The 24,115-nt window shown below is 57.1% G+C and overlaps 1 protein-coding gene across 7 annotated transcripts in view; it reads left to right on the top strand.

Annotated features, from left to right (window-relative positions):
* The window catches only part of ABTB2 (ankyrin repeat and BTB domain containing 2), a 173,630-nt gene that overhangs the window by 138,655 nt on the left and 10,860 nt on the right, over positions 1-24,115 (top strand). For 5 of the 7 annotated variants that reach the window (XM_064576681.1, XM_064576680.1, XM_045893922.3 and 2 more), the window contains 7 exons: positions 14,305-14,457; positions 15,714-15,879; positions 18,624-18,713; positions 19,146-19,247; positions 21,186-21,282; positions 21,570-21,705; positions 23,593-23,822. In XM_064576681.1, the coding sequence (XP_064432751.1) occupies positions 14,305-14,457; positions 15,714-15,879; positions 18,624-18,713; positions 19,146-19,247; positions 21,186-21,282; positions 21,570-21,705; positions 23,593-23,822 (974 nt within the window). The remainder of the gene's footprint in view (positions 1-14,304; positions 14,458-15,713; positions 15,880-18,623; positions 18,714-19,145; positions 19,248-21,185; positions 21,283-21,569; positions 21,706-23,592; positions 23,823-24,115) is intronic. The other 2 variants (XM_064576685.1, XM_064576682.1) reach the window with 2 other exon arrangements.

The following is a 24,115-nucleotide window of genomic DNA, read 5'->3' on the forward strand; positions in this document are numbered from 1 at the left end:
CCTACTGAACAGCCCAGCGCCCAAGCCTAGAGCAGTCCGGTCTGTGGTTCTGCCCCACCGGACAGCTTCAGGAGGGACCAGGGGCCCAATGTGCTGGTTTGATAGTCATCTGAGGGTGCAGTTCCCAGAGCACTAGCTCTGCTCAGGCTCCGGGGCTGCTCAGAGGACGAAACCGTCATCCGGGTGAGGTCCTGGTGGAAGACGGCGTGTGTCTGGCCCTGCTCTTCGCTGTTCCGTTCCACATCAGGCTAGTCAAGAAGTTTCCAGCAAGTGTGTGAACAGAATTTGGAAGCGGTGACTTCCAAGGCGCCAGCCATTACAGGTCCCCTTGCTCCCCCCGAAGTCCACCCCTGGGGTTTTAGATCCCTCCCAAGAGGAGAAAGATTCCACGAGCTTCTCGGGTCCCCCTGGAGGTGTTCTCTCTGCTATCTTCCAGCAGTATGGCTGGTCAGCTCATCTTTCCAGGCCTCAGTTTCCTCGTTGGGAAAATGGCAAAGGTACGATGTCCACTGGCAGTAAACAAGATAATATGGCGAAGCACTGAACTCAGTCCCTGGCTTATAAAAAATACATATTAAATGTCGGCTGCCACCCTCCTCCTCATTAGTGGTCAGAAACGGGTTTAGATGACCCACATTTGACACCCAGAGTGGGCTCTCTTTGTTGACCTAGAATGGCATTTCTTAAAAGGTGGTTCTCAAGTACTACTAATACGTGACTGCTATTACTAATACTGATATTACCAACTGAACTACTACTAATAATGCAACTAGTAACATGACTCCTTACACGCACTGCCCTGACCAGCATTTAGAGAGCACATTCCAAGTGGCAGATACCATCTTCAGTGCTTTGCTTATTAACCCACGTTTCTTCCTGTACTTCTGACGCTCAGTGGGGAAGGGATATGAGAGAACTATGAAGAGTGCCTTCTGTGATGGAGTCTCCAGCCTCATGAGGGAGGCTGGAGCAAGACAGGAGACCAAGAATGAGCAAAACCCACCCGCTGCATGATCACGTGTAGGTCGGCGCTCAGACTGTGCAGCCGGCCGGGATCGATCCCAGCTCTGCCGCTGACAAACAAGGTGGCCTTGGGCATGTCATTTAGCTTCCGTGCCTTGGTCTCTTCTTAACAGGGGTGTTGTGGGGATTGAGTTAATACAGCAAAAGCCCTTGGAGCAGCTCCTGGAGCACAGGATGCTCTGTCCTCCTCACCACGGCCATATTCAGGGGAATCTCAAGGGGCCTGGCGGGCTCGGGGAGGGCATCAGAGCAGCGGGATTTTAACAGGGCCTTAAAGGACAGCCACAGGAAGATGGGGACAGGCCAAGTGGCATGGGGCAGCAAAAGTCACCGAAGGACTTCGTTGTTTCAAAGTATGTATTGCACGACAAAACTGGATCTACATTTTAAAATCACGAGAATTTGGTGTTTGTTTTTTCAAGTTCCTGTTGACTGCGTGTCTAGGCTAATACGTCCAGGTGGGGCTAGAGCAGCTCTCCAGTGGAAAAGTACATCCTCAGAGGTGCCTGAGGGTCAAGTCCAGTTCCTGCCCCTCTGCCCCTCTGGCTCTGGGATCTGAGCAAGTCCAGCTTCCCGTCTGAGCCTCAGTTTCCCCCCTGTGTAAAGTGAGCCACATCTGCTGGTTCCTGTGCTTCCAGATTCTGCCTCCAAGGGGCACCCCCCAGGTTCTGGGGAAATACAAAGAGAGGTACAAAGCGAGGAGAGGCGCCTCTTTGTTCCATTCCAGATGCAGAAGGGGGGGATGTCTCCCCTCAGCCGAGCACTTTACATAAATAGGAAGCGCCACGGATAGGCTCTGTGCTCAGTCTGAAGAAGTGGGCTCGTTAATCTTCTGCTCAGCTTGCGAAAGTGTTTTCTTATCAAATAATAGAGATGATGGCAGTGGGGGCTTGATGGGACTGACTTAGGGTTCCCTTAAATACCATTTCAAGAAGATTTGCAATGTTAAGCTCTTTTTTCTCTTTTCCTCTCCCCCTTTCTGTGCGTTAAATTCCCATCTGCTTACTCAAAGTGGAAGTCAAAGAAGTCAGAATAGTGATTGGGTGAATTAGTACCTGTTTCCCGTGTTCCTCGGACTGGCGCCCCCAGTCATCTCGGAAGGGGCTTGCTTATAGTCTGCCGTGGGCAGCAAGCGGTCCCTCCCACGCCTGGTCCCTCGCCGTCACTTTACCCACTGCTGCTTTCCTCCAGAGCACCTTCGTCGGCCCGCTGATACCTGGTGGCTACGCATCTGTCTGCTTACTTGTCCGCCCCCCACTCCCCACCCTCTAGAATGTGAGCACCATAGATAGGCTTTGTTCCCACTGTGTGCCCGGCACAGAGAACAGTCCCTGGCACGTAGTAGGCTGTTAGCTAAGTTGTTCAGTTAATGAAACAGGAGCCTGAAGGTTGGACTCTGGTGTCAGAACAACCGCAGCATGGGGTCTCTGCCAGTTCCGAGCTGGCTGACTTTGGGCAGCTTATTTCATTTCTCTGGCCTCAGCCTCTCAGCTTTCACTGGAGAATGGCTTGATCTACTTCCAGAGGTTCTTATGGCAGTCATGGGAGGTTATACGTCTAAAGGAGTTAGCACAGAGTAAGCTCTTCAGACGTGGTAGCTGTTATTATCTGTGTAATTACTGTTTTCGTCAACCTTATGGAAGGCCTAAAACAACTAAATCGTGTTTAATGCATAAATAATCCAGAAACAATGGTGAATTTTAAAAAGTCACGTATACTCAGAATACATGTTTTCTCGGGGCGCCTGGCTGGCTCAGTCAATTAAGCGGCCAACTCTTGGTTTTGGCTCAGGTCATGGTCTCAGGGTCATGAGATGGAGCCCCGTGTCAGGCTCCACGCTCAGCGGGGCATCTGCTGGACGTTCTCTCTTCCCCTCTCCCTCTACCCCTCCACCCTCCCCCTGCTCACGCTCCCGCTCTGTCTAAAATAAATAAATCTAAAAAGAAAAGCATGTTTTCTCTCCCTCTCATATACACGCCCTCAGTCCCTGTAATTCCTTTAACTCAGCCCTGACAGAAGCCAGGGAGCCCGGCGAGTGACAGAGAAGATGAAGTAGACCAGATGTCACAAAGGACTAATGAGGCCTGCTTTGGACAGAGATGTGTACAAACTTTAGATTTATCACAACCTACCATCCAAGGATTGAAGAAAACTTTAAAAACTGGGTTTCATCCACCCATTGGTTCAAAGACCAGGCGGACTGAGGGTCAGACACTCTCCACCGTTACTGGGGTACCCTGGCCCCTTGCTTGCTGGTTTGGCCCTGGTGCCCCCACAAGATGGGCTGCGGTTACTAGGTTTCAGCTGGGGAATGAGACGATCTGATGTATTTCACACAGGCCGGAAGCATCTAGTCAAAGCTTCACAGTCTATAAAGCACTTTACGTACACGGCTCTCTGATAGATTTTCATGAGAGCTCCTGGAGAAAGCTGTTACTGTTCCCATTTATAGCTGAGCAGACTGAGGCCTGGAGAGGGGCAGAGGGGCAGCCAAGGTCCCAAGTAGGAAGAGGCAGATCGGAGCTCAGGCAGGGAGGCCTGATTATAAGAGCACAGCGTTCACATCATCGGGGGTGTAGTGTCCCTCCCACCTCCCAGGAGAGAGGAGGCAGGACCCCGGGAGCCGGGTCTCTTGGGCAGCGCCGCCTCTACGCAGCGAGACGTAGGCGGCCTGCACTCAACCACTTGGGGCCTCTTCCTGGGTGGACAAGAGTGTGCTGGCTCACGGTGGCCAGCCTGATGGTGGGCATCTGTCCAGCCTCTGACAAGGAATGAGCCAGGGATTGGGGGCAGACAAAGGAAGCCACGGTGCCCGATAACAGGGGATGGAGACAGGCAGGGTCCCGGCCTTGCCGTTGACAAGTGCCCCCGGGGGCTGCCTGTTGCGGCTGACTTCCTGCCCCATTGTTGGGGCCACCGGGCCTCACAGAAAAGAAGACTGGGTGGGAGCCACCGGGCCTGGGGGCTTCATTCATCAGCTGTGTTTTTGTAACAATCACCTTTGTCTGCAGTATGGAGCCTTGGTGTGCTGGGAAATCCCAGCTCTATAGGGAATGGACTTCGCTTTCTCAATGGTGGCTTCCAGGGCTGAGCCGCTGACGTCCCAAGCACCAAGGGGACAGGAGAGCAGCTCAGGTGATGTCTGCAGGCCGGCCGGGCTGCTCTCTGGCCCACTCCTCTTGCCTGCCACACAGCTCTACACAGGGATCCCCCTCCTCCCACAGGACCGGCCACCTGGGACGGGACAGCCCCCTGGGACTTGCCCCCACTTTGCTGCTTTCATATTGGACATTTGGGGGAAAGTCTCTTCAGAGGTCTGGAGAGTACCCCTGAGGCTCTGGGGCCCAGTCCGGCCTCCCGCTCCCTGCTGATTTCAGGGCTGATGAGGCCGTAGGTACAGAAGCTGGCCTGGGGGAACCACTGAGGCCAGCCCTTTGTCTACCCTGCCCACTTCCTGGGTTTCAGCCAGATGGCAGGCTCAGAGCATTCTGCGTGTGGCAGTTTGTTCTCGTGAAAGACCCCGGAATCTGTTTGTTTTTCCTTTCAAAGCCGAACAGTTTGCCAGTGGCTAGCTATGTGACCTTGGATCTGTGTCCCAACCCCTCAAAGCCTCAGCCTCCACATTTGTAAAATGCACACTGATAATTAGACCTCCCCTGCAGGGTGGCTGTATTAGAAATAGGGCCATGTGTGCAGAGTGGCCTCATGCCTGCTCAGCACGTAGTAGGTCCTCAACAAATCATAGCAATGTGGCTTTACTGCCCAGAAGCCAGTGCCAGAGTCTTTTTCGAAGTTGCAGTTGGGATGTGGGTGCGGAAAGCAAGGTCAGTCCTGGGAGCCCGCGCCATCTTTTCCTATCCCTGTGGCTGGGCGCACCGCTATTTATGACACGGGTCAAAGCCACTCACTGTCAATCAGGGATTACCCCCTGACGCCTCTGTCAGGCCTCAAGAACCCCATGCCTCTACCTCCTTCTAGAAGTTTCTAGAAACTCTTTACCTGACAGTGTGAGTGGGTCATCTTTTTTTGCCTTGGACTGTGGAGGGGGGAGAGGTAAATTTTGTGTGATTATACTCAGCTGAATCCAAACAGGAGGACCATCCAGAGACCCTGAACAAAAGACCTGCCCCCTCCCTGTCCCGGGTGTCTGAGAGAGAAATAAGCAGAACAGCTAAGCCACAGCATCCTCCCAAGGCTGCCTTGTCAGCAGAGGCTGATGGGTGGTGGCAAGGGCCCATGCTGTGTGTGTGAACAGGTTGGAGGCCTTGCCCGTCTGGCTTCCATACGGTGGAAGAGTTTGTGGTCTCTCGTCAGCCGTCCCGGACGCCGAGCAGTGAAGAAGGTGGGTCTCTTGCCCATGGCAGCTCTGCAGATGAGGTGTGGCGGGTAGGCCAAGGCAGCCACACCCCAGTGAGGTGGAGAGAGGCCTGCTTCGACACCGCTCCCCGCCGGGGGCGTGGGGAGCAGTGTCCCTGTGGCCTGCTGGGCCAGCCGCCTGCGCATCGGCCGCCACGTGGGGAGCTGGCGCCTGGGAAACGGGCCCGGCGCCCCGGAGCTCCCAGCACCCTCCCTGCGGCACGACAGGGCGGCGGGGTGGTGGCCTGCGTGCAGGCTCTGCCCTGGAATCTGTACCGGCTTGCCCACGGAGATGCCACCCTGGACGCAGGCCCAGTTACTGAAGACAGATGGCTGTGTCCCCTCCACCGGGGCGCAGCAGCATGCAGACATCTGCAGAAGCACGTCTGCTGCCTCCCTCCCGGAGAAGGCTCCCCCAGCACCCTCGCCCCGCCCCCCCACCCCGAAATTGCCGGAGGTCATCCCCGGTCAGCGGAGCCCCGCCCCCGGGACACTGCTCCTGGGTCGAAAATTCTCCTGTGAAATGGTTGTCTTTTTTTTTTTTTTAGATTATTTATTTGAGAGAGAAGGACAGCACAAGCAGGGGGAGTGGGAGAGGGAGAAGCAGGCTTCCCGCGGAGCAGGGAGCCCGATGTGGGACTCGATCCCAGGACCCTGAGATCCTGACCTGAGCCAAAGGCAGGGGCTTTACCGACTGAGCTATCCAGGCGCCCCTGGTTGGCTTTTTATCCAGGAAGTATTTTCTTTTTCTGAAGACAACCATTTGCCAATACCCAAGCCAACTCAAGCCTCCAAGAATGAAAGACGAAGTCGGTCCCCATTTTACGAGCTCCTTTGCCTGTAGAGAGTTGGGCCTGATGCCCTCGACTCCGTAGCCCATGGAGCCCCACAGAGAGTTCTGGAGTGAGAGCGGACCCCTGAAAACACGGTTGCAGCCCGAGGGCTTTGCCGCCAGGAGGGAGGAACGTGCCACACGTTTACAGATTCAAAGATTGCGTTTCTAACATGGGCCCCTGTGCTGAGGGGTGGGAGATGTCAGTGAGCAAAAGTCGCTGCCTTTGGAGAGATTATAGGCTGAAGAGAAAGCAGGCTCACACACAAATGAAATGATGACCGATAGGGTAGGGACTGCGAAGGCGCAGGGCTTGGGGGCAGAATGGAGAGCCGCTTCGGGGTGGGCAGGAGGGGACGGCGTGAGCCCGCTGCGCGCTTTACCCTCCCGCTAGGGTGACCAGATGTTTTGGTTTGTCTGAGACAGTTTGCTGCCCAGTGTGATTGGCAACAATTCTCCGTTTTCCTCTCAGAAGTGGGCCAGTTTGGGTGACAAAAGATATGGTTATTGTGCCTAAAACTCCTCATCCCTAAGATGAGGGAGATGGGGAAGGGTCTGGAAAGTGGAGGACCAGAGCTGATTTCCTAAGCTGAGCGGCAGCGGAATGCTCTGTGCTGGAGCTGGGGGCTGGGGTACACAGCCCGGGACCTCATCCCAGCTCTGTCGTTTACTGAGGTGCGTGATCTGGGGCAAGGTAGTCCACCTCGCTAGCCCTCGGTTTCCCCATGTAAAATGGGGGTAATAATAGTAGCTGCTTCGTAACATCGATACGAGGGTTAAACGAGTCAATAGGTATGAGGGGCTTAAAAGAGTGCCAGGTGCTTAGCATGCTCTAGAAATGTTAGTTGTTAGTGTTCTTCTGTTATTCCCGCATGCCTTGGGAGCCAAGCCAAGATGCCCCAGTGTCACCTGATTGACCTCCCATCCCACTGCCCACTTTTAGGCTCCCATGGGGCCTGAGGGGCAAGTCCCTGGGAAGAGGCAGAGAAATTGCTCACGGCTAATCATGACTTGGTTATATTCTAAATTTATATCCATATGTATATCTGGGCAAGTAGAGGATTTTTTAGGTCTCTAATCCATAACAGATGAGTTTTAATAAGAAAAGAGTATTTCCCCCTCAGCAAGCCCTGAGCTCGGCTTCTGACCCCAGTCCTCTGACCCCACGTGGAGGCTTTGCCGTGGGTCAGCTCAGGTGCTGGGGCAGAGTGCGGGCGCTGGAGAACATAGGCCTGGGGGTCAGAGGAGGTGCTTGCCGACTCTGACTCCCAGCTGGTCCAAACCACTCTGGTTTACCAAGCAATTCTAGAAAATTAATTAGTCCAAGATGTGAACCGGACTAGAATTGCTTCCTTTGTGCTGGGAGTTGCCTCTGACTTCAATGGGACACGGTGGCTTTTTTTCTGCATGGACGGTTTGGCTTGGTGTTTTAGGCCACAGTGGCTCTTGCAAATCTTAGACGACCCATGGTGAAGGCCTCAGAGCCGGTGTGGTAGAGCTGACTTGACCTTCCCAGAGGAGTCTTTGCCTGCAGAGCTGTCGTTCGATTGGGCAGAGCGGGGCCTCTTTGCTGGTTCCTGATGCTGCTACTCTATGGCCCCAGCCCAGACAGCGTCCATAGCGGGAGCTAGAAGAAGGGTGATGCAGCAGGGCGATGGCCCCATGCACCCCAGTGCTTGGCAGTGGCTCCATCCGAAGGTGGTGCAGATTCAGGGGGAGAATATAGGGCTGAGGGTGGGAGACTGGCTGGCCGCCGTGAGGTTCCTCTCCTGGACTGAGGGTGCCCACAGGCAGGGTGGGCTGAGCTTCCTGGGGAAGGGGGCAGTCTCCTTAGGGAGCAAGACAAAGGCAGCAAGGACCCCTCCAAACCCTTTTCCAGCCCCCGGAGCCAGGCCCGCGCCCAGAGCCCTCTGCACTCCCTGCCAAGGCTGGAAGTGAAGAAACCGCCGCCCGGTTTTCCCAGGGCTGAGCTCAGGCCAGGTCTCCAGGCCCTGCCCAGCCGGTGGGCACGTCCAGGGCCTGCCTACGTGCTCATTCCCGGCTCCTCGTGGCTGGGCACAGAGGGGACAGACCTGCCAGGGGTCAGTGGGGGGGGGGGGACAGGCACGGGCCTTCTCGTGCCTCGGGCTCGGGGTGCACAGCCTCCAGTTACAGGCCTGTACTCCCCTGCAACCTGCCCCTCTCCCCGAGGCCGCTGCCCACCTCAAGGAAGAACAGAGCCTGCTTTGAGCTGGAAATTAGAGTCATTTCCTGTTCCATGTCGTTAAGACATTGCTTATAGGGCTGTAATCCCAGTAAATCTTATGCTTGCTCAGTGGGGCTGGGTTTATTTTTTTTCCAGGCTGTAGGGACCTTTAAAACCAAGACCTTAAGAAGTTTATTCTCTTTTTTTTTTTTTTTTTTTTTTTTTTAAGGGGGTTAAAAAGTGGCTTTTGCAGGCCCGGTCCTCTCGAAGGGCCTTATGAGACCCTTGGCTTGATATACTCAGGTTCAGGTATATGATTAACTGAGAGACACGAGGAGAAGCTGAGTCAGGACAAGTGGGGCTGGTCTCCCTGGTGCCGCTGAACTGGCTCTGTGACCTTGGGCGGAGCCCTTGGCCCCAGGGCGCTTCCATTTCCTCCCCTAGCAAAGAGGAGTCAAGTGGAAGCCCTTTCCCACTGGTGCATCTCCTGGACAGTCCCACGTCGCAGTCACCGCTGTTTTGCGCGCACAAAGACACATGCTGCCGGTCGGTGGCCCTTTTAAGTGGCTTGGTTTGTCACAGCGGCAGCCCCACCCGATGTGCAGGTGTGCACGAGCGTGACCGTTTCAGCAGCACTTGGGGCGGGCAGGGGGCGCAGGTCCCTGGCCGTCATTCCATGCCCTCCACCCCCCCCAACGTCACGTGTTGGTGAGTCTGTGTTCCTTGTCCCTTCCACCGTGCGCGATCCTCAACCGCCAAGGCCGAGAGCCTGCGCTGCCAGAAACAGCTTCCAGATCACACTCAACATAGTGGTTGCATTTGTTTTGTCTCTTTTATGAGCTGGGATGGAGTGGGTGATGGGCAGTTTGCTGGCAGGCTTTTGCAATCTTTACATGTTTATACTTGCTGGAGGGCCGGTGAGGGGAGAGTCAGCCCCACTTGAAGAGCTAGAGTTGAAGCATTTAATAGGACCAGATTCCTATAGCCTGTTCTGCTATTATGTGTTTTCTCTATCAACAGATACTAACATAGTAATAATAGTTCACCTTTACTGAGAACTTGCCATGGGCCAAATGCTGGGCTAAGCACTTCCATGCGTATTTCTCGTGAGGTGGTCGTATTATTTATACCCATTTCACTGATGGGACGACTGAGGCTGAGGGGGCCCAGGCTCACAATTGAGTTTATTGGTGGTGGTGCTGGATCCCAACCCAAAAGGCTCCCTCCTGAGCCCACACTCTAGATCACTGCAGACAGAGCCATTGTCACGGGGAGTCTGTGAAATAGCAGCAAAAGAGGTTCTCACAATGGGAAATATCTAGAAGCCACTTCTTTAAGAGAAAAACAGGCCCAAAGAGTGTAATGACCTGCCCCAGGTTATAGAGCCCGTTCCCTTGCTTCCAGGACACTGGGGCTTTCTTGCAATGAGGATGCTGCAGGGAAGGGGGCTAGGAGCCTCAGTGCACTGGGCTGGGAAGGTGCATGCAAACCACACAGTATTCTAGAACTGGCTGGACCGTGTGCCACCAGAGGCAGAAGCCCAGCCCCACACTCAGCCCAAGTACAGCCCTCTCTTAAGGTAGTGATTCTCACAGTGTGGTCTGGGGACCACCTGGGGTCCCGGAGACTTCAGGAGTCTACAGGGTCAAAATTATTTTCATAAGAATAAGGTGTTATTTGCCTTTTCACTCTCATCTTCTCACATGTGTCCAGGGGAGTTTTCCAGAAGCTAGGTGACAGGTGATGACAGTACACCGAAGGTGAACTTGCATATTTACATGTTTGAACATTTTCTGGGTTTTTTTTTTTTTTTTAAGATTTTATTTATTTGAGAGAGAAAGCACGCAGGGGAAGTGACTGAGGCAGAAGGAGAAGCTCCCCACTGAGCAGGGAGCCTGACTTGGGGCTCGGTCCTAGGACCCTGGAATCATGATCTGAGCTGAAGGCAGATGCTTAACGGACTGAGCCACCCAGGCACCCCAAACATTTTCTGTCTTGATTTCTGATACAGTAAATAGCCGTAGAATAACACACTTAAACAAAAGCTCTTTGAAAGCCTCAATAATATGTAAGAGTACAAAGGGGATCCTGGGACCAAAGCACTCCAGAACCGCTATTCAGAGATATTGGACCCAGCAAGGGGGAATCTCGGTGGCAGAGGGGCTGACCAAAGCCATGCCCCCACCCCCTCTGGCACAGCAGACACCTGCCCTGGCAGTGAAAGGCTTGTGGCCAAGCTCAGCCTAGAGGAATGGCAAGAAGAGAAAAACCGCCTTTTTCTTTGGGACGGGACCAAGCATGGGGGCAATGCAGATGTCCGACATTCCCAGCCTCACTCCTCTGGAGCCCTCTCCCCCAGTGGGGAGGAGGCACCCGCAGCTGGTACGGATGGGAGTTTTTACGGGGATTTTCCAGAACGTCCAGGAATACAGGCCAGCTTCTCAGCATGTCCAGTGGGCTACATGAAATTACCAGAAAGGAAGTAGTAGCCTGGAACCTACAGGCCAAGGGAAGGATGTTACTGAGAAAGTCCATGAATTGCTTGTCCTATCATCTTCCCATGGACCACAGGGGGGTGGGTAGGCCAGGGAAAAGGGCCTGAAGAGGTCAGTGTGGGGACTGGCACCGCCTTGTTTGTGGACAGGTGGACGCCAGCCACTACCCCAGAGGCGGAGGGACGTGCTTAACCCTGGAGGATTTCTGTATGTTGAGAATATCTAGTCAGCGTTCAATTCAGGAAACAGAAACCACTCTAGGTATTTTAAGCAGGAAGGGATTTAATGCAGGGAATTAGATGCCAGGAGAATCACTGGAAGAGCTCAAGGAGCAGGTTCAAGGCCACGCCTCCAAAGACGATACCAGACTCCTCCAGCAGGGGGTGCTGCTCCCTCTGAGACACGCCCTGGAAATGCAATTCCGATTGAAGCTGGAATCAAGACATCTTTGTGGTTGCTTTCAGTAGCACTACCACGGCCCCTGAAGCACTCGGGAAGGTGGAAAATGGACACTGGAAGGGTCTGTAAGAAAAGAAAAAATAGACCTCATGTCTCATGACCTGGCTTGCTAGCAGAAACAGACAAAGGTGGGCTTGGCCTCACACCTATTCACCAGATCTCACGCAGCTGCATCTTAATGGCGAAACCTAATTTGCCTCCAGAACCCCAGCTGCAAAGGAGTCTGGGAAATGTAGTTTTCAACGTTTTATGTCTCCAACAAAGATGGGATAATGGAGGCTGAATGAGCCAGTCCCCAGTACCTGCCCACCGAGGTTATCAACACCATATTTTTTCATGTGCCAAGTTCTAAGAGGCCTGGAGCATAATGAATCACAACGCCATCTGACTGGACTTAGTGATTCCCCAAGTTCCCTCCTGGATTTCCCCTAGTGCAGCTGGGAGATGCTGCTTAGAGCTTCAGTGTCCGTACTTGGCACTTGGTCTTGGCTGTTGGCCACAACATGGAAGAGTGGCTGGCAAATCCACGAACTATCTTTTCATTTACACTTCAGTCCCAGTGCTGGTGGTTTAGATAAAGCCTTCCCCTTGGATCAGAAGGACTGATATATATAGAAATATGTGTCTGAGCTTGCCTTCTAGCATTGCAATGTCAGAATTGGAAAACCCAGAACTATTTGGGGAGAATTCAAATGGGTATTTATAATCAAAGTTCTATAAACAGAGGAGGAGTTCACAAATGGCTTGTTGTTCCTTCCTACATTCTATAAGCTCCGCCCATAGAGTCCTGGCTTTCCCTACTCTAGCAAGTCAGCACTATGCCCTTGAAAATTATATGCCATTCTTTTCTGGGCAGAAACAGGAGTTGGTCCAGAAGTGAAAACTCAGATCCATCATAACAAGTTCCTGATGCTCAGCCATACTTTTAGTCATTCGGCCAGTGTTTATTGAGGACCTATTGTGTTCAGGCCCCATGCTGGGCATACTTGGGAGTACGCAGACATGAGCAGGCCATCGTTCTTGTTCTGAGGCACAGTGGGTCTAGTCAGGAAGATGAGACACATTCATTGATGGAAGAGCAAGTTCTAAAGGATCTCAGAGCAGGAAGAGATTATTTTCTTCGGGGAGAGAGGATCTGGGAGGGCTTCTGGAAAGGGAAGGTACTGGAACTGAGCCTTTAAGGATAAACACGATCTGGATGGGCAGAGGTGAGAGCAGGTTCCTTCTCTTGAGGAGGTAGGGAGGGCAGGGTAGGCTTGAGAACCACGGGTGCCTGGTGGTCTGGTGTGTCCTGGTAAAGGATATGAGCCAGGACTGGAAATGGGTTGGGGTGAGGTCTGGGGCACTCTTGAAGGCCAAGACCAGCCAGGCTTCTCCAACCCGTGACTCTCTTCACCACTCTGATTGGTACACTAGGACCCAGATAGGTTTTCTGAAACGACAGAACCAGAAGATCAAAATAACTTCCAAATGAACCACCTTCAAGATCACATCTGCTTATTTTGTTTAAAAATAAATAAAAGCATCCTTTCCCTCAAGGAGAGAAGCTCTTCAAGTTCTGACGATTTCCTGAGTGTTTGGAAATCTGAGACCAGTGATCTGAGGGTCTCTCATTGATTCCAGTTGACTGACTTAGTGGCTGAGGAGAGAGAGCAGAGGTCCTTTTCCTGGTCACAGTACCTCTCTGCACGTCTGGGGCAAGATGGCGGTGACAGCAGAGGCCTAATGCTCAAGGAGCCCAGGGCGTCAGAGGGAGTGGGGTGCGGAGGAGCGGCAGGCGTCAGGAGGGCAGGGAGCACGCACAGGAGTGGGAGGCGGACTTGAGCTGTCCTTAGAACAGCCACAAGGGGCAGGGTGCCAGGGCTGCCTCATCCTTGTGACCAGGCAAGGAAAGCTCGGGGCAGAGCAGGCTGGTTGTCCATTGAGTCATACAGCCAAAGACTGGACGTCAGGGCGGCCCAAAGCACCGAGATGGGTTGGACTGTGAGGAGGTCTCCGAAGATGGTCTTCACCATGGGAGACTTGCCAGAACTGATCGAGGACAGGAGGAAAGCCTCTCTCAGTAGCGAGCGGACCCCGCCTCCCCAGCAGTAACCCAGATCGGGCGGGATGGGGCTGGGAGGGCCTGGGGCGGGGAGAGGGCAGGCCCCTGAGCCACTGTGCAGGCCGTATTGCTCAATGCCAGGGGACACTAGTCCCATTCCGCGTGAATGGCGCCCCCTGGTGACACATGGACTACCTCGTGAGTGGTGCCCCCCTGGAGTTGGCAACTCAAAGGCCTTGCCCAACAGAAGTGTCTCCCTGCTTCCACCTAGTGCCCCATGTCACTGTGGCCCTGGGTTTTTAGTGTTAGGCCCCGAGACCATTGTCCCCGTAGGACGGGGAGCACCACGCGGAGGCGGCTCCAGCCTGCCACAGGAAGTGACGTAAGGCCCACCTCTGCCCAGGTGCAGGGTGAGGAAGGGGCGACCGTGAGCTGTGTGCCGTACATCATCTCACACAGCTCCACGACAGCCCGTCTCACAGGTGGCAGGAGCAGGCCCGGGCCACGCTGGTCTGTGGTGACGGAACACAGCTGCTCGGGCAGGGCCGGGGTGGGAGCCTGGGTCTGTGGGACTCCTGCCCCCGCACGCCCCCCCACCACCCAGGAGGCAGTCTCCCCTTCTGCGGGGAGAGACCAGGAGACCCCGTCCGAATTCAGGGCCCCCCCCTTGACACACTGGCAAACCCTTCCTTTCACTGGTCACCTGAGGCCCTCGGGTTCTGCCCGTGGCCCAGGACGGGACTTCCTCCTGGCTCCTGACCGTGTCTGTGGAATGGGACAAACCGGGGTCTCTGTGAGGACGAGGAGCCCGCCCCTCCACACCTCACCGCCTCTGTAGCGGGTCTCGGGGCGTGCGTGGTGGCGGGCGCGCGCCAGCGGCCCGACCCCCTCTCTGTCTGCTGCCTCCCAGGCCCTTCATGCTGCTGCCGCCGCTGATGGAGTGGATGCGCGTGGCCATCACCTACGCAGAGCACCGCCGCAGCCTCACCGTGGACAGCGGCGACATCCGGCAGGCCGCCCGGCTGCTGCTGCCTGGCCTGGACTGTGAGCCCCGCCAGCTCAAGTACGGAAGCAGCGAGGCGTGAGCTCGCCGCACGCCTCCCTCTCCGGGACGTTGGGGGCCCCCTCCCAGGGCGTGCTCTGTGGGCGCCGTGCCCGTTAGACGGATCATTCCAGACCCTGGCTGCTTTCCGCTGGTCACAGAGCAGACGCGCATTTGGATCTGGGCAGGAGAGCGCTCACAGGCTGGCTCTGTGGGATATTTGGGGGGGGGGGGTAATCAGCAAAAGCGGGTCCTTCCTCTCCTCTATTCCTATACTTGCCACTATTTTTTCTCAACTATTCCTTAGTGTAGACGCTGGGCTGAGCCCTTCCTCTGTACATGCGTCATCTTGGTCCTCATGACAACTTTAGAGAAAGAGGGGCTATAATGCCCATGTTACAAATGGGGAAACTGAGCATCAGGGAGGAATACTAATTTGTCCACAGATACTCAGCTAGCCAAGTGCCTGAATTTGAACCCAGGTCTACATGACCCCAAGCCTGGGCTCTTAACTTTCTTCCCAGCATGACCGTCTTACATTGGACTGGTCTCCTGAAGTCCGTCTGGAGAATGTTCTCCGTGGCCATCCTTGTCGTATGAGAGACTTGCCTTTTTTTTTTTTTTTTTTTTGACCCTTTGCCCCAACCCCAGTTATATCCTCCTCTGTCTCCATGGCAAATTCCCAAATGTCATTCTGGGACGTGAACTTTCCACACTTTGGCTCCAGGCTGAGGCCCCCTGTGGGAAGCCTGTGGTGTGCCGTCTCATAGATGTAGTTTTTAATCTGACTCTCGTTGGTGGGAGGGCTGAATGGCAGTGGGATTCTGGGCCGTTCTCCACCATCTGTTTGGTAATTCTGGGCCTCCTCGGGAAGCCCTTGAGGAGAGAGGATGTAAGCCAAGAACTGGAACTGGGCCACAGTGGCCGTCCTCTAGTCCGAGGGCAGTCTTCGCCCTGCAGAAAGCACACGGGCGAGCACCGTGGCCCACGTCCGGGCTGGAGCTGCATCCTGCTCAGGCAGAGTCCCTGGTGGGTTGTTCCTGAGGGGACGTCCTTTCCTGACAGTGGACAGCTCCGAGCTCTTCTTTAACGTGTTTGTAGAAGAGCAGATGTCTGTGCTCACGTCACTGAGCATGACAAGGCCAGTTGCTGCCGATGGAACCGAAATTCCCCGTCCTTCCCCTCCACCCTGTCGCCCTGCCCCTCGTCAGCCTCACCTCCTTGAGAGGCGCTCACACACAGTCCTGCTCACACACCTCCGGGTCTCATCTATGCAGACCCGAGTGCTGTTTCAGCTCCTTCAGGAGGCTGGATGCCCGAGCGGCCACCGAAAAATTCAACCAGGACCTGGGCTTCCGCATGCTCAACTGTGGCAGGACGGACCTCATCAACCAGGCCATCGACGCCCTGGGCCCAGACGGGGTGAACACTATGGACGACCAGGTGCGTGCGGAGAGCTCCGCTAGCCAGGCGCGGGGGACAGAGGTGGGGACTCGCCGTGGCGAGAGAGGGTGGCACAGTCCTTCTGTTCAGCTCGGTGCTTCTGAGGAGTGGGCAGCCTCCCGTTGCTGGTGGGGCATCAGCTGGAAGACTTTCCTAGCACCGCTGGGGATGCCTTTGTAACAGAGATTCTGCTTCTGCTGGCTGGGAGGCCAGAGACTGTCCCCAATGGTGCAGGGCTGGGAAGAAGTCTGGAGGAGTCCCAGCTGGATTTCCAGCTGTGAGTACTAGTCACTGGGGCGTGGGCCCTGGGCGCCTCGTGGGCCTACTCCATACCAGGCCCACAGAACCTGCTGTCTTCATGGAGTTAATGTTCTAGCTGGGGAAACACGCGCCAAGAAATAGAAACGTAAAACACAGAGTGTGTCTGTGAAAAGTGCTAGAGAGTAAAATGAAGCCGGAAAAGGAAGCATTGGAAGTGATTTACAATTTTAGATAGAATTTAAGGGGTTTTGTTTGCTTTGTTTATTGTTTTTGCTGTGAAGAGCTAACATTTGTGGAGCATTGATATGTTCCAGGCACTGTTCAGAGCGCTCTGCCCAGATGAACTCCTTCAGTCTTGACAGTCGCCCTAGGATGTCATGCTATTATCATCCCCATTTTATAGATGAGGCAAACTGAGGTACAGCGAAGTTGGTTTACCTGAGGTCACACAGTTAATGCAGAGCAGATGACTCCAGGCTCTTCACCACTATGGGCTGTCCAGTTGGTTTGTCTGACACCACTCTGTGCATCCTCGCCACATAGGTGATGGCTCTGTGGCTTGGAAGGCCACACAGACGCGGGGGGAAAGCTCCGTGACGGCAGAGGGCTTGGGTGGAATGCTGTCCCGTGAGATGCCAGCACGGGACAGGGCGTGCTGAAGTGCCAGGTCAACCACGAGGCCAGGGTGGACCTGGACAGGTGACGGGTCAAGCAGAATGGCTGGGGAATGGGGCCTCCGGGACGGGGAGAGAGGGGCTGAAGCAGAGAGCGGTGGGGCAGGCACTCCAGGGAGAGGAGATGACTCAGCAGGAGCACGGAACTGGGACAGTCAGGGTGTCAGCTGGGCCAGCAGGGAGGACACAGGCTGGGTGCCGGACCTCCCTGGGGTGCTTTGGTCAGGGCCAGTCCCTGGGCCTTGCAGGGGCTTTCATCCTGGGGCGTCCTCCCCCCGCTCAGGGTGCCGGGGTGAGGCCCGAGCCATCCACCCAGTCACAGCCATGGCGTCTTGGACAAGCTGCCCCACCTCCCTGAGGGTCACCTTCGTCGCTTCCATCAAAGGAGGACAGCAGTCCCTGCCCCGTAGGGTTCGGGGACGCTTCTGCATCTGGCACATAATAAAGGCTCAGTAAGCGTTCTTCTGGGTTTCGCTGTCCATGTGATGACAGTGACGATTAGCCGTGAGCTCTGTTCATCAGCCCTTCATGCTTTTCCTTACCTATGGACCTGGAGTGGGGGGCGGGGGGGCTGACACAAAAAAGACTCCGAGCCGATGTAAACACTGGACCGTGTACAGACGTGTAGAGAACAAAGTCAAGCAAGTGTGGAGGGGGCTGAAACCAAACCAGAGCTGCCCTCGGCGGCACTCGGCTCTTCTCTAAATGCTCGGTCCTGTTTGTGCCCTCGGCCTTGGTATTTATGGGATGATCTGTGGGTAAACAGCTCTCTCGCCCATGATTAATGTCAGGCCATTTCTTTATCTCTGGGCACTAGGCAGGGATTTATGAGGTAAGGAGATCTTGTCTACACACAAATAACCTAATAAATAACATCGCAGGGCTCCAGACACACGCTCGCCAGGATCCAGCTGTGGGATAACACTTTCCACTGCTGCCTTTGCTATTACTGGCCCCGGAGAAAGATTCCCAGCCGGGAGGCAGCCCGGCGAGCCGTCCACCCAAACTTGGGGAGGGACTGGCCCTCCGCTTTCGGGAAAGCTCTGACTTGCTCAGTAGCACAAGAGATCCAAGTCAGACCCCTGTCCGCGCTCTGTGAGCTGCCTCTGATGGGGGGCTTCACGGCTCAGGTGGATCCGGGGTCCGGTGTGAGTTCTTCCTCCTCCTCGTGTGACCTGGCCTTGGGTCTCTCGGCTCCTTGTCTGTACAATGGGGATAATAATAGAGCCTCCTTAATAGGGATGTTATGGTGATTCGATGAGATGTTGCATGTAAATCACCTCCCGCAGGGATTTAGGGGCCCAGGGCCTGGGGTGGGTTAGGGTATGGCCGGCGGTATAACACCAGGGCAGTGACGGGCTCGCTGCGTTCTTGTGATTCCTTAGCTCTTGACGTCGGCTTCCTCTGCGCTAAGTACCTGACACACGGTCACTCGTCTTCTTCACAACAAGCCTATGAGCTAGATCCTGTTGTTGGTCTCATTTTAAAGAAGAAACTGAGGCACAAACAGAGACGAGTGACCTGGACACGGTTTACAGCTCCCCGTGGCAGAGGGGGCCTCGGGGCCCGTGCTCCTCACCCCTCTGGTGTCCCGCAGGCTTGTGGAAATGGCCCGTACTCAGGCCTCACGGGCTCCGTGTCCAGTGCGCCCGGAAGGGGCAGGAGGGTGAGCCACGACGCAGGGCTGCTGCGGATGAGCAGCCGAGTCAAGCCCGAGCCCGGACTGTGGTTTCTGGCACAGACGCCTGTGGAATACGTGGCACTGCGTCCATTGCCAGATGGTTTAGCGTCGACCTTTGCTTCACACAGGGTCTGACGCCGCTGATGTACGCCTGCGCGGCCGGGGACGAGGCGATGGTCCAGATGCTGATTGATGCGGGAGCGAACTTGGACATCCAGGTGAGCAGCCGCGGCGGGGCGCCTGGCCCAGCAAGGGAGCACCCCACGGTCCCCAGCAGCCGTGCTGGTGCCGTATTTGGAGGGATGGGAATAGGGATGCACAGAGATAACAGTGAACCAGGAGCGCTTGTCCTGACGCGTGGGCTTCCTGTCCGAGAGCAGGGAGCTGAGCGGAGAGCGTGGGCACGGTTGTTACGGGACAGCCTCGTCCCTGCCGTGTCTGTACCCAGGGCAGGCAGCACTAACCGACCATCCTGCTGAGCCTTGTCTACGGGGTGCGCCATGCAGACGTGACCAGTTGAACAGAAAGCACTCGGATAGGCTCCTAGTCGCCATCCCTGCAGGATGCCCCCCTCGCTCCGGTGCCCGCGTCACCTGCCCAGGAATGGCACTCACCCAAAAAAAAAACGGATCCTTTGTGGCATTTTCCAGGTTCCAAGCAACTCTCCCAAGCACCCCTCCGTCCACCCCGACAGCCGGCACTGGACCTCGCTGACGTTCGCTGTGCTGCATGGACACATCTCTGTGGTGCAGGTGAGCCCTCGCTCGCCAGGGGGGCTGGGCCCCGGATGTAGCCCTGCCTGCCCGGAATCAGAGAGAGCAGAGGAGCTGCTTCGGGCCGCGCACCGGCTCAGCAGGACAGACCCGCCCCCCGGCTTGCCTCAAGGAGAGGGCTTTAGCATAAGGACCCGTGTGGAATCTTGGGGAACGAGCCCAGGTCCAAGCAGTCCCGGGCCTGCGGGCGTCTCTGTAGCTGTCCGGGAGTCTCCGGGCCTGCGGGAATCGGCACGTGTGCTCCGCAGCCTCTCCTCCGACCCTCCTGCCCACCCACAGCCCTTTCTGCTCCCCCGTGAATGGTCCCACAGAGCCGGCCCTGTATCAGGGCGTCCTGGTTCTGCCCATCCCCATTAACAGGCTTAGTCTTTGCGCGTCCCGGGTCCTGAGAGAGGACTCAGAGCGGCACGGGTCACCTCTCCAGCCAGGTCACGCCGGGTGGTGCCCACAGTGGCCCAGGTAGCTGTGACTGGTGTGAGGGTGGGGTTGAGGCCCAGAAGCAGAGCCAAGCAGTGGCCCACCCCAGGTAGGGCACCAGCCACCCTGCCCCTCGACTCCCAGACTCCTTTGTTCCTCAGGCCACTGGGGAATACGGGGTTGCACACTCCTTCCTGGGAGTTCATGTGTCACCCTCGCAGACTGTCTGCTAGGTGGCAAGTCCTCTGAGGGCAGGGGCCGTGTCCAGTCTGTTCGTCATGGTCAGCACAGCCCTGGCCTGTCGTAGGGACTCAGCAGATGGTCTGCACCAGGCCAGCTGCCGTCCCCCGCCTGCTTGCCGCTTGCTGCCCTCCTGAGCTGCGAGCAGAGTTCCGGCCTAGCCCAGACCGGCCGGCAGGGCCGTGCTCTGGTCCTGCCTGGACCGGCGCCCAGTTTCGCCCCATCGGGCGGGCCTCCGCCCCCACCTTGGCACACCGGCTCGGGCAGTGCCACAGCTGGTTTCTGACGGACGAGAGCCTCCAGCCGACAGCCGTTCCCCACTTCCCACACACTGGGGCGCAGGCTTGGGGGCCAGCCTGGCCCCCTCATGCCTGGTCTCCAGGTGTGGGGCTGGCGGGGCTTCCCTCGGGTTTGGTGTTCCAGAAACCCGGGAAGGAGCGAAGTGCTCCCTCCAGAGCACTGGTCAGGGAAGGTGAGGTGCAGCCCAGAGTCACCTGTTGGAGCAGCGCAGACCCCACCCCTGCCCCGAGGCAAAGCCAGGCCCGGCTCAGCTGGAACTGCTTGGCCTCTGTTAGCCCTGCGCCATCCTGCCCTTGCCAGAATGGAGAGAGGCGTCCTGGACAGCGAGGTCTTGCCCTGGCCCTGTGCCTCCCAGCCTTGGGGAGCTTGCCTGCCAGACCTCTCCAGGGAGACCACCTGAGGCCGCTGGTTATTAAATCTCTGTGGTGGGTTGAGCTCCATTTCATTTCATGCCCAGCATGGCGGCAGGGCAGGCCTCTGGCCATTCTTGAGATGCGGAAGCCTGGGGCTTCAGGAGTTGAGGTTCATGCCCTGCCCCAGGTCACTCGCTGGTTGGTGGCCAGCACTGACACTCAGCTCTTTCTGACTCTAATACCAGTGCCTTTCCCACTACCTCTGCTGCCCCCCAGAGCCTCAGTTTCCCCTGGTAGATCGGGGGCGATGCAATCGATTCATAGGAAAGCATTTGTTTGAAAGAGAAAACCAGCTCAGAGATCCCCACAGCTTAGGGCCTTGGTCCCGAGCCACAAGAGTAGAGGTGAAGATTCTAGAAACTTAAAGGCCTGAGGGTAACTTCAAGTTCCAGAGTTCAGGTTCCTCAGCTGCCCAGGTGAGCTGGGTCTTGGTCACATGCCTGGAGGGAACCAGAGGCCCTTCTCCCAAAGCCTCCCCTGCACACCTCCCAGACTCTCCCTGCCACACTGATGTGTCCTGCTCCATGTCCTGCCCTGTGCCCTGCAGCTGCTGCTGGACGCCGGGGCCCACGTGGAGGGCTCAGCAGTGAGTGGCGGTGAGGACAGCTACACGGAGAGCCCCCTGCAGCTGGCCTCTGCGGCTGGTACGTATACAGACAGCTGCCCTGCCCACAAGGGTCCCCTGCTGCCCCAAGGCTCCGCTGGCCCTCCCTGCGGCATCACTCAGCCTGGCAGGGCCTGCAGCCGGACTTGTGGCCACATGCCCAGGTCCCTGAGGTGAGCCTGGAGACCCTCCTTTTGGGCTCTGGGGGCTCCCCCGGCCCCATTCATCAGCGTTTCTGTGGAGCTCGGCAGCCAGGCGGCGGCCCGTAGAGGCACACGATGATGTGGGTGGTGGGGGCATCTTCCCTCCGTCTGCCTTGTGTTCCAGGGAACTATGAGCTGGTCAGCTTGTTGCTGAGCCGAGGCGCTGACCCCCTGCTCAGCATGCTCGAAGCCAATGGCATGGCCTCCTCCCTCCATGAGGATATGAACTGCTTCAGCCACTCGGCCGCCCACGGCCACAGGTACGCACCTGGGGTTCCTGCCCCGTGTGAAGTGGGAGCATGAAACAGGCTTTCAGGAGTCCGAGTCCCCCATGGGGAGCAGGAGAACTAGAGATCTTTCCAGATGGGGGTTCTGTGTGGAAGCCATCCAGAAAGAAGATACAGGTCTTCAACCAGCAGAGAGGCCTCAGATGTTGGAGGCCCAGAGACTCTGGGTGGCGGAGACAGCCCCCTTGCACAAGAGGCCCACCCGGCCGGTTCCTGGTGGAGCTGGGACTGCAGCCTGGGTCTCCCAACACCCAGGGCAAGCCTTCCCACTTCCTGTAGACTGGGCCACATCCCTTCCCACCCTTAGTGGCCCTTCTCCAGGGCTCCGGGGGCTTCGCACAGCGTATGGCTCGCCCCGAAGAGCCTCCTGGCGGCTGTGTGGGAAATCACATCCCACTCCAGGAGCAGATGGTGGACCTTGCTTTGTGGGGGCCAGGCCTGCCCAGGGCTGTGACGGGGCGGGTAGCAGGCTGCGACCAGAGCCATCTAGCAGCTGTGAGACAGCTGAATGAGACAGAGAGTGAGACAAGAGAGGCAGTTATTAGAAGCCAGAGAAGGGGCCAGAAGGGAAGGGCGGGTGGGACAGCTACTTCCTGTTCGCCAGCGCCATTCTCGGAAAGCAGAGGGTGCCCTGCTGTGGCCCCCTCCCTAGAATGCTTTCCTCTACAGCTTCTGCCACCAAAATCACCCTCCCCTCTGCCCCCCAGGACCGTACTGCACATCAGTGCCACTAGGCCTTTTCACCCAGCCAGCGCCCCGTGTTTTCCCCTGTTGCAACCTCTTCACCCTGTGCGGACACACTCTGTCCATGCACCTGCTTCCCATTTTCTCTCTGGAACACGGGATTTAGGGGACGGGGTGGTGGCCGGCTCACCTTCCCATGCCAGCGCACGGCACAAACGAGGTGCTCTGTAAGCTCAGTGAGCTAGCAAAGCGACAGTCGGATGACCCCGGGTCTCTCGAGGGCGTCTCTGCCCAGCGCAACATGACCTCCATCAGAGCGGGGAGCGGGCTGGGCAGGGCTGCTGGGAGGAGGCTCAGCCCCCAGGTGACCTGTGGACCTGCCCCCCCCACGGCCATCCCAGGCCACCGGATATGACAGAATGAGCCCCAGGGTATGGAACCAGCAGTCCTGGGCCTGAGTCCGCACTCCTGCCTGTGCGACCTTGAGCATGACGCAGTCATCGGCCATGAGCGGCGGGGCCCACGGGCTCTCACAGGGTTAACGCAGTGGTAGACAGGAACGTGCTCTGTCAAGTCCACCATTCAACACACGGGAAGTCCGCAGAACCGGCATCTTGACTTAAGCGCATCCTTGTTCACGGCAGGCTGGAACTCAGAGGCATGTGAGCATGTCCTGGGTTTCAGACCCTCGCCGCGCGTGCAGGTGGCTGCCATCTCGGGGTTCTGCTGCGTGGCAGGCTCTACACCCGACGCCGTCATGTCAGCCTCCCGTTGACCCGGGATGAGGGTGACACGGATACCCCGCTCTGCAGATGCCAGAGCAGTCAGGGCACAGAGAGGCAGAGCAACCTCTCTGAGACCACACAGCCAGGATGGCAGGGCCTGTTTGGTGCCAAGGCCCACGACTTAGTAGTACCAGGATGGTGGCGGTGGGGGGGGGGGTGTCCCCAGGGCCAGTCCACCCGTATCCTCCCCTGCCACTCTCAGATGGCTGCAGATGGAGGGTGCTGGGAGCCCTGGCCCAGCCTGCCTGGGAGGGAAGACCGTGAGCCCCTAGTGCCCGCAGGTGCCCCACAGCAGCCCGTCTAGGCCACGGGGCTCAGGAGGGCACCGCAGGCGGGCACCGTCCACGGTGAGGGCCTCAGGCATGGCCGTCCTCCATCCCGTGGCCCGCAGGAACGTCCTGAGGAAGCTCCTGACACAGCCCCAGCAGGCCAAAGCGGACGTGCTGTCCCTGGAGGAGATCCTGGCCGAGGGCGTGGAGGAGAGCGACACCTCCAGCCAGGGCAGCAGCAGCGAGGGGCCCATGCGGCTGAGCCGGACCCGCACGAAGGCCCTGCAGGAGGCCATGTACTACAGTGCCGAGCACGGCTACGTGGACATCACCATGGAGCTGCGGGCACTGGGTGAGGCCCCGCGGGCGTGCACACGCGCACACACATCCGCGCGACACACGGGCACTCTGCTGCTCTTTAAGAGCAGCCTGGAAGAGGGCCAGGGCCCGCAGGGGCAGCCGGGCACGGGGCGGACTCCGTCTCCGCAGGCCTGACGGCCGATGGCCAGGACAGCAGAGGTCCTGAGCCTCAGACGGTCCTCCGCGGGGATGCGTCGGGGGGCATCGCCCCAGCCCTCCAGCCTCGGGCCCTTCCTCCTCCCTGGTCGGAGCCTCACGGCCCCCAGCCTGGCTGCGGCCTGCCAC

The sequence above is a fragment of the Mirounga angustirostris genome, unplaced genomic scaffold (genome assembly GCF_029215605.1).
Source record: "Mirounga angustirostris isolate CCGP_5_RB_7025 unplaced genomic scaffold, mMirAng1.0.hap1 SCAF_13, whole genome shotgun sequence".
Taxonomy (NCBI): Eukaryota; Metazoa; Chordata; class Mammalia; order Carnivora; family Phocidae; genus Mirounga; species Mirounga angustirostris.